At 45.9% G+C, this 10,410-nt stretch overlaps 1 protein-coding gene across 1 annotated transcript; it reads left to right on the top strand.

Moving 5' to 3' along the window:
* Nucleotides 1-2,088: 2,088 nt before the first annotated feature.
* Nucleotides 2,089-3,960, top strand: LOC306893287 (general transcription factor II-I repeat domain-containing protein 2-like; the record flags this gene model as incomplete). Its single annotated transcript, XM_079455060.1, has 1 exon — nucleotides 2,089-3,960. One exon carries the CDS (start codon nucleotides 2,089-2,091, stop codon nucleotides 3,958-3,960), a length of 1,872 nt encoding a protein of 623 aa, XP_079311186.1.
* Nucleotides 3,961-10,410: the final 6,450 nt, after the last annotated feature.

Genomic DNA, 10,410 nt, shown 5'->3' with positions numbered 1-10,410 from the left:
TGGTATTCCGAGGTGGTCTCCCATCCAAGTGCTGACCAGGCCCGACCCTGCTTGGCTTCCGACATCAGACGAGAGCGGGCGTGCTTTTTTTTTTTTTATTGATAAAACATCTATAAAATCTGATAAAACATTCACATTTACAATCTTAAAGATTTTTTTGGCATACGAAATGATTGTAGTTTCTTAATAAAAACATTTTAAGGTTAAATACAAACAGATAATTGGCATATGTATGTAGGAAATGTAAAAGCAGACAAAAGCAAAGTATAAACAGAAAATTGAAATTAAAAAACAACCATGATCGTCTGACCTCCCACATTAAACATCCTCAAATATTTTGCACACATCATTATTAAAAACATAAGAAAACTCTTCCAAACTGTTTTGTTCCTTAAAATAAAAGTGTAAATACTTCAGGTACTTCTCAACTTTCCTTTTAAACACCATTTCAACATCCATTACAGTATTTTCTTTCCTGGCAATGACTCTTCTTTCCCATATTGCACTTTTCATCAACATAATGAACAGGTTGATCACTTTTCTGTTTTTACATGGTTTGTATGCTCCTAACATTATCATCTTGTTACCATCCATTTCTTTATCATCTTGCCCCCCTCTCAACCTCTCAATCAACCTTTTGCATTTTTTATTAAAAGTTTCCAATTTCTTACAGAATAAGAACACATGTAAAAACCCCTCATCTTCTTCTTTACACACTTTGCAGGTTGCGTTTTGCTCTCTTCCGATTTTGGTCAATAAAACATCAGTAAAAACCGCCTTGTGCCTGATTAAGTATTCTAAAGTCCCCAGTTTTGTCTCTATTATCTTTCCCTTCATATTGGTCCATATGTGGTCTTCTTCCAAATCTTTGTATTTCTGCAACCAGTATTTATTCACAACAGGTTTCTTAAAAACATAATCTCTAAAAAAAACGTACAACATTTTCACAGTACATTCTTTAAACACTCTTAATTTTCCTCCCAACCTGACATACAATTCTTCCTCTTGTTTCCCCTGTTTCATGTCATTAATGTTTCTTATCCAATCCTCTGGTATTGCACTTTTTATTATCTTAAACTTATTCTCAATTTCTTGTCTACTATATTCTTCTTTTGCTTCCTCCAGGGACAGTGATGAATTACCGTGCATTGAGAAGGTAGCTCTTATGCTGGGGGCCTCACCAATTGTTTTTAAAATTGTAGAGTAGTTTAAAACTGGGAGAGACCACAAACATGAGCACAACAAATCCTGGATTTAATAGTTTTGCACCTATAACGTGTGGTGTGCTGTGACGATGATAGCACACCACACAAGATCAGATTTGTGAACCACAGTCTATATATATACTGTACATTTTTAATGTAAACCAATGTGAGCATACAACAACTTCTGTGATTTTACAAATGTTTGCTTTGAAGGAACCTATAAGGCATGCAAGAGCAGAAAAATACCAAAGATAAGCTGTCAGGGTAGTTTTAAAACACGTCTGAGTTTCACTTACCTGCCAACTCCCAGAATCCCATTACCCGGTTCAGGTGTACTTGATGAACTGCAATCTACAGGTGGCATCGCCTCCAGATGTAAGACTGAACAACCCTACTTCAGAAAGGTGCACAGAACCCAAAGCTGACAGAACCCTGTAAGTCTGAGAAGCATCGTCGGGGCCTAGTGTAAAACACAATGGCGGAAACGACCAACAGAACCGCACCTGCAGGACACCCCCGCCTTGAGCGTCTACACCAGGAGTGCCCAACCAGTCGATCGCGGTCTGCTCGTAGACCGCAGACTATTCCCAAGTCGACCGCGAAAAAATTAAAGAAAAAAAATACAAAATATAACACACACACACCCCGTGTGTTTGTGTGTTATATTTTGTACAAAATGTACACTACAGCCTATCATGAGTCCTTGCCTGGTACCCTATCAGTCTCTTAAACACGTCCACAAAAAAGTATTTAAAAAAAAGTAGGTCACGTTTAACCTACGGTCGCGCGTGACATGCATGACAGGAAGTTGACAGCTGCATGTCAACAGTAGCCAGAAGCCTAGAAGCTAGCGAACAGAGCGGTTACACGTACCTAAACGAACATGGCTGAGGGGAAACGAGCCAAGACCTACCATTTTCACCCTGAATGGGAGGAAGATTATTTTTTTGTTTATTCTCATTCAAAGCCTGTTTGTTTGATCTGCAATGCAACGGTGGCATTGGCAAAAAAAGGGAACCTGGAGCGCCATTTTAAAACAGTACACGGGAGCTACGAGAGGGATTTCCCTGCAAAAACGCCTTTACGCGCCACAAAAGTGCGGGATTTGAAAGCACAGCTTTCAGCACGGCAGTCAATCTTCACCAAACCGAAGACTCAGGGTAAGGCCGCAACTATTGCTTCCTATCGCGTCAGTCACATCCTTGCTAAACACAAGAAGCCATTCAATGACGGCGATATGGTGAAGGAAGCCTTTCTCGAGGCAGCGGATAGCCTTTTTGACGACTTTAAAAATAAAACAGAGATCGTGAAGGCCATTAAAGAAGTGCAACTCTCCCGCAATACTACTACAAGGCGATGTGAGAGAATGGCTGTGGATGTGGAGGAGCAACTGAGGGAGGATATTGATGCGTGTGAGTGCTTTTCCCTCCAATTTGATGAGTCGACTGATACGGTGGATGTAGTACAATTGTGTGTTTTCATCAGGATGGTTTTTGAAGACATGAGCGCCAAGGAAGAGCTGCTCACACTTTTGCCATTAAAAGGACACACCAGAGGTGAGGATATTTTTAATGGTTTCATGGGATTTGTTAGCGAGACAACACTGCCGCTCTTCAAGCTGATCTCCATCACAACTGATGGGGCGCCTGCAATGATGGGCCGCACCAGTGGGTTCATTGCACTGTGCAAAGAAAGTGAATCCTTCCCAGATATCCTGAATTATCATTGTATAATTCACCAGCAAGCGTTGTGTGGAAAGATTTTAAATATGAAAGAAGTAATGGATATTGCGATGAAGATTGTGTGTTCAGTTCGGGCCAGGAGTCTGCAGAGAAGGCTTTTCCGTGCTCACTTGGAGGAGAATGAGGCTGAGCACACAGACCTGCTGCTTCACACGGATGTTAGGTGGTTAAGCAGTGGTAAATTTTTGTCCAGATTCACGGAGTTATTACCTGAAATCAAGGACTTCCTGAAGCTTTCAAAACATGTGGATTACCATACAAAGCTAGAGGACCACCAGTGGCTGTTAGATGTATCTTTCCTCACTGATCTCACTGCCGAGCTCAATGAATTGAATTTAGAGCTGCAGGGTAAGGGTAAAGATGTAGTCAACATGATGAGTTCAGTGAACACATTTAAAAGCAAGCTACAGCTGATGTCAAGCAGGCTGCAGCGTGGTAACCTGCGCAACTTCCCTCACATGCAGGCAGAACTACAACGTCAAGGTAAAGGTGTGACACAGCTTGACAGTGCACGTTATGAGGAGCATGTTCAGAGCATCTCGTCAGAGTTTGTGAGGCGTTTTACTGACTTTGCATCCATCGAGCCTGTAGCCAGCTATATGTGTTATCCATTTGCTGCAAGTATTGATGTTGGTGACATTGCAGCCAAAGTCAAATCACTTTTCGACTTGGAAAGCTCCGCTCTTGAGGATGAGATTCTGACATTGCAAAATGACATTGAGATCAAAGCCAGATCAACATCTGCTCAACCTGGAGAGCATGTAGTGTTCTGGAAACTACTGGTGGAGGAGAAATATCCCAATCTCAGAAGATGTGCCTTGAACTTGACAGCTCTTTTTGGATCAACTTATTTGTGCGAGTCTGCTTTCTCACACATGAAAATCATCAAGTCCAAGTACAGATCAACAATGACTGATGACCACCTTGCAGCCTGCCTACGCCTTGCAACCAGCTCCTACACTCCTAACTACGAGAAGCTAGCCTCCTCCTCCCGGTGCCAGGTCTCCCACTAAGGTAGAAAGTGATTTCCTTTTTTCAAACTTAGAGATCTATCTGGTTTATGTTTCTGTTTGGTTCATATTAAGGTCAGTTATGACTATTGCTCATCACGCAGATTGGTGTGTGTGTGTGTGTGTGTGTGAGAGAGAGTGAGTGAGTGTGACAGAGAGAGAGGAGCATAGAGAGCGGGTTTGTGCTACAGCGCACTATGCAAACTGGCAACTGTGTGAGAGGAATTTGTCTGTGTGTGTTTGAGAGAGGGAGGGTTTTTATTGTGATGTCTAGTAGTTGTGTGACAACAAGAAAAAGTGTTGTGAGGTTAGTTACTGCAGGCTGGAAATGATGTGTGTGGGTTTGCGATGTTGACACTGGACTGGTAGATCTCGGGAGGTTGGCTACTTGAAAAGTAGATCTTGGATCAAAAAAGGTTGGGCACCTCTGGTCTACACCGAAAACTTGGGGCATGCCCTCACGAGCCCGGATAGCTCAGTCGGTAGAGCATCAGACTTTTAATCTGAGGGTCCAGGGTTCAAGTCCCTATTCGGGCGATGGTTGCCCACCTGTACCTAACCTTTACTTTGTGAGCTGTTCTGGCATCGCCCTTTTTATTGATCATGCGTTGCTTCAGCACACGCACCAGAAATTCCTTGACAGCTGAGCAAAAGGCTTCCCTCCCTGTAGATGTAGTCGGGAAGTCCTGCTCTCACAACTTCGCCAGAGGGCTGTTGGCTTGCCTTGATCATATTATGGTTATGACTCTTTTTGGTGGCCGCAGCGATTCCGGGTCATGGTAGGGGACTGTTTGCTGTTTTTGTTGATGTCCTGCCGAGTGGTTAAGGTGATGGACTTGAAATCCATTGGGGTCTCCCCGTGCAGGTTCAAACCCTGCCGACTACGGTTGCTTTAGGTGTTTGCTTTGCGGACATACAATTTCACGAGCAGCTTTGTTGCGTTATCTTAAGGTCGGTACAACAGGATTCCTCTCTCGAAAGAGAAAACAATGCAGCCCAGTATACACTCTCACGTGTTTGTTAACGAGCGGCTCTGTTACAGATGGAACGTGTTCCTGGCATAAACAGCCTAATGGCCGGTTGTCAGTATGCTCGCCTGCTGTTGCTCAAAAAAGAACAGTAGACACGCTCTTTCTGCTTTTTGTAAATGCATCTTTCATGCGGTGTTACTTCAAAACTGTGTACTGAGCACCAAAAGAATATAGAATTACTTGCCAGCTGGTGTATCTCGTCCGCGCCGACTTGTGACTGTAAAGCCATCTGAGCGATGGCAGCGGCGAGAAAGGGCCGGCCGAGGTGTCAAATCTGTGGTAGCATGGCCGAGCGGTCTAAGGCGCTGGATTAAGGCTCCAGTCTCTTCGGAGGCGTGGGTTCAAATCCCACCGCTGCCAGCTATTGCTTGAAAAGCCTGTTTGCCCTCAGGCTTAAAAGGGCAGCTTTTAATTCGCATCTCACTTTCAAGTACCTGCATACCATCTGAGCCAAAGTGGCCATTTCATGTGTGCTCGATGAGGGGGCATGCAACTGTGATTTGGCTTACCTCCAGGGACAGTGATCAATTACCGTGCATTGAGAAAGTAGCTCTTATGCCGGGGGCCTCACCAATTTTTTTAAAAATTGTAGAGTAGTTTAAAACTGGGAGAGACCACAAACATGAGCACAAAAAATCCTGGATTTAATAGTTTTGCACCTATAACGTGTGGTGTGCTGTGACGATGATAGCACACCACACAAGATCAGATTTGTGAACCACAGTCTATATATATACTGTACATATTTAATGTAAACCAATGTGAGCATACAACAATTTCTGTGATTTTACAAATGTTTGCTTTGAAGGAACCTATAAGGCATGCAAGAGCAGAAAAATACCAAAGATAAGCTGTCAGGGTAGTTTTAAAACACGTCTGAGTTTCACTTACCTGCCAACTCCCAGAATCCCATTACCCGGTTAAGGTGTACTTGATGAACTGCAATCTACAGGTGGCATCGCCTCCAGATGTAAGACTGAACAACCCTGCTTCAGAAAGGTGCACAGAACCCTAAACTGACAGAACCCTGTGAGTCTGAGAAGCATCGTCGGGGCCTAGTGTAAAACACAATGGCGGAAACGACCAACAGAACCGCACCTGCAGGACACCCCCGCCTTGAGCGTCTACACCGAAAACTTGGGGCATGCCCTCACGAGCCCGGATAGCTCAATCGGTAGAGCATCAGACTTTTAATGTGAGGGTCCATGGTTCAAGTCCCTGTTTGGGCGATGGGTGCCCACCTGTACCTCACCTTTACTTTGTGAGCTTTTCTGGCATCGCCCTTTGTATTGATCGTGCGTTGCTTCAGCACACGCACCAGAAATTCCTTGACACCTGAGCAAAAAGCTTCCCTCCCTGTAGATGTAGTCGGGAAGTCCTGCTCTCACAACTTCGCCAGAGGGCTGTTGGGCTTGCCTTGATCATATTATGGTATGACTCTTTTTGGTGGCCGCAGCGATTCCGGGTCATGACAGGGGACTGTTTGCTGTTTTTGTTGATGTCCTGCCTGTCCGTATTTGACGCCCCATTACATCGCCTGTTACGCTGCCGGCTCGCCCCACCTTGCCACACGCGCTAAGCCCAGAGGACCTGTAATCTATTGTAGTCGTGGCCGAGTGGTTAAACCGATGGACTTGAAATCCATTGGGGTCTCCCCGCGCAGGTTCAAACCCTGCCGACTACGGTTGCTTTAGCTGTTTGCTTTGCGGACATACAATTTCACGAGCAGCTTTGTTGCGTTATCTTAAGGTCGGTACAACAGGATTCCTCTCTCGAAAGAGAAAACAATGCAGCCCAGTATACACTCTCACGTGTTTGTTAACGAGTGGCTCTGATACAGATGGAACGTGTTCCTGGCATAAACAGCCTAATGGCCGGTTGTCAGTATGCTCGCCTGCTGTTGCTCAAAAAAGAACAGTAGACACGCTCTTTCTACTTTTTGTAAATGCATTTTTCATGCGGTGTTACTTCAAAACTGTGTACTGAGCACCAAAAGAATATAGAATTACTTGCCAGCTGGTGTATCTCGTCCGCGCCGACTTGTGACTGTAAAGCCATCTGAGCGATGGCAGCGGCGAGAAAGGGCCGGCCGAGGGGTCAAATCTGTGGTAGCGTGGCCGAGCGGTCTAAGGCGCTGGATTAAGGCTCCAGTCTCTTCGGAGGCGTGGGTTCAAATCCCACCGCTGCCAGCTATTGCTTGAAAAGCCTGTTTGCCCCCAGGCTTAAAAGGGCAGCTTTTAATTCGCATCTCACTTTCAAGTACCTGCATACCATCTGAGCCAAAGTGGCCATTTCATGTGTGCTCGATGAGGGGGCATGCAACTGTGATTTGGCTTACCTCCAGGGACAGTGATGAATTACCGTGCATTGAGAAGGTAGCTCTTATGCCGGGGGCATCACCAATTTTTTTTTAAATTGTAGAGTAGTTTAAAACTGGGAGAGACCACAAACATGAGCACAAAAAATCCTGGATTTAATAGTTTTGCACCTATAACGTGTGGTGTGCTGTGACGATGATAGCACAGCACACAAGATCAGATTTGTGAACCACAGTCTATATATATACTGTTCATGTTTAATGTAAACCAATGTGAGCATACAACAATTTCTGTGATTTTACAAATGTTTGCTTTGAAGGAACCTATAAGGCATGCAAGAGCAGAAAAATACCAAAGATAAGCTGTCAGGGTAGTTTTAAAACACGTCTGAGTTTCACTTACCTGCCAACTCCCAGAATCCCATTACCCGGTTCAGGTGTACTTGATGAACTGCAATCTACAGGTGGCATCGCCTCCAGATGTAAGACTGAACAACCCTACTTCAGAAAGGTGCACAGAACCCAAAGCTGACAGAACCCTGTAAGTCTGAGAAGCATCGTCGGGGCCTAGTGTAAAACACAATGGCGGAAACGACCAACAGAACCGCACCTGCAGGACACCCCCGCCTTGAGCGTCTACACCGAAAACTTGGGGCATGCCCTCACGAGCCCGGATAGCTCAGTCGGTAGAGCATCAGACTTTTAATCTGAGGGTCCAGGGTTTAAGTCCCTGTTCGGGCGATGGGTGCCCACCTGTACCTAACCTTTACTTTGTGAGCTGTTCTGGCATCGCCCTTTGTATTGATCGTGCGTTGCTTCAGCACACTTACCAGAAATTCCTTGACAGCTGAGCAAAAGGCTTCCCTCCCTGTAGATGTAGTCGGGAAGTCCTGCTCTCACAACTTCGCCAGAGGGCTGTTGGCTTGCCTTGATCATATTATGGTTATGACTCTTTTTGGTGGCCGCAGCAATTCCGGGTCATGGCAGGGGACTGTTTGCTGTTTTTGTTGATGTCCTCCCTGTCCGTATTTGACGCCCCATTACATCGCCTGTTACGCTGCCGGCTCGCCCCACCTTGCCACACGCGCTAAGCCCAGAGGACCTGTAATCTATTGTAGTCGTGGCCGAGTGGTTAAGGCGATGGACTTGAAATCCATTGGGGTCTCCCCGCGCAGGTTCAAACCCTGCCGACTACGGTTGCTTTAGGTGTTTGCTTTGCGGACATACAATTTCACGAGCAGCTTTGTTGCGTTATCTTAAGGTCGGTACAACAGGATTCCTCTCTCGAAAGAGAAAACAATGCAGCCCAGTATACACTCTCACGTGTTTGTTAACGAGCGGCTCTGTTACAGATGGAACGTGTTCCTGGCATAAACAGCCTAATGGCCGGTTGTCAGTATGCTCGCCTGCTGTTGCTCAAAAAAGAACAGTAGACACGCTTTCTGCTTTTTGTAAATGCATCTTTCATGCGGTGTTACTTCAAAACTGTGTACTGAGCACCAAAAGAATATAGAATTACTTGCCAGCTGGTGTATCTCGTCCGCGCCGACTTGTGACTGTAAAGCCATCTGAGCGATGGCAGCGGGGAGAAAGGGCCGGCCGAGGGGTCAAATCTGTGGTAGCGTGGCCGAGCGGTCTAAGGCGCTGGATTAAGGCTCCAGTCTCTTCGGAGGCGTGGGTTCAAATCCCACCGCTGCCAGCTATTGCTTGAAAAGCCTGTTTGCCCTCAGGCTTAAAAGGGCAGCTTTTAATTCGCATCTCACTTTCAAGTACCTGCATACCATCTGAGCCAAAGTGGCCATTTCATGTGTGCTCGATGAGGGTGCAACTGTGATTTGGCTTACCTCCAGGGACAGTGATGAATTACCGTGCATTGAGAAGGTAGCTCTTATGCCGGGGGCCTCACCAATTTTTTTTTAAATTGTAGAGTAGTTTAAAACTGGGAGAGACCACAAACATGAGCACAAAAAATCCTGGATTTAATAGTTTTGCACCTATAACGTGTGGTGTGCTGTGACGATGATAGCACAGCACACAAGATCAGATTTGTGAACCACAGTCTATATATATACTGTTCATGTTTAATGTAAACCAATTTGAGCATACAACAATTTCTGTGATTTTACAAATGTTTGCTTTGAAGGAACCTATAAGGCATGCAAGAGCAGAAAAATACCAAAGATAAGCTGTCAGGGTAGTTTTAAAACACGTCTGAGTTTCACTTACCTGCCAACTCCCAGAATCCCATTACCCGGTTAAGGTGTACTTGATGAACTGCAATCTACAGGTGGCATCGCCTCCAGATGTAAGACTGAACAACCCTGCTTCAGAAAGGTGCACAGAACCCAAAGCTGACAGAACCCTGTAAGTCTGAGAAGCATCGTCGGGGCCTAGTGTAAAACACAATGGCGGAAACGACCAACAGAACCGCACCTGCAGGACACCCCCGCCTTGAGCGTCTACACCGAAAACTTGGGGCATGCCCTCACGAGCCCGGATAGCTCAGTCGGTAGAGCATCAGACTTTTAATCTGAGGGTCCAGGGTTTAAGTCCCTGTTCGGGCGATGGGTGCCCACCTGTACCTAACCTTTACTTTGTGAGCTGTTCTGGCATCGCCCTTTGTATTGATCGTGCGTTGCTTCAGCACACGCACCAGAAATTCCTTGACAGCTGAGCAAAAGGCTTCCCTCCCTGTAGATGTAGTCGGGAAGTCCTGCTCTCACAACTTCGCCAGAGGGCTGTTGGCTTGCCTTGATCATATTATGGTTATGACTCTTTTTGGTGGCCGCAGCAATTCCGGGTCATGGCAGGGGACTGTTTGCTGTTTTTGTTGATGTCCTCCCTGTCCGTATTTGACGCCCCATTACATCGCCTGTTACGCTGCCGGCTCGCCCCACCTTGCCACACGCGCTAAGCCCAGAGGACCTGTAATCTATTGTAGTCGTGGCCGAGTGGTTAAGGCGATGGACTTGAAATCCATTGGGGTCTCCCCGCGCAGGTTCAAACCCTGCCGACTACGGTTGCTTTAGGTGTTTGCTTTGCGGACATACAATTTCACGAGCAGCTTTGTTGCGTTATCTTAAGGTCGGTACAACAGGATTCCTC

The sequence above is a fragment of the Barbatula barbatula genome (assembly GCF_947034865.1).
Source record: "Barbatula barbatula genome assembly, chromosome: 4".
NCBI classification, from domain to species: domain Eukaryota; kingdom Metazoa; phylum Chordata; class Actinopteri; order Cypriniformes; family Nemacheilidae; genus Barbatula; species Barbatula barbatula.
This window is presented reverse-complemented; position numbering and strand designations above follow the sequence as displayed.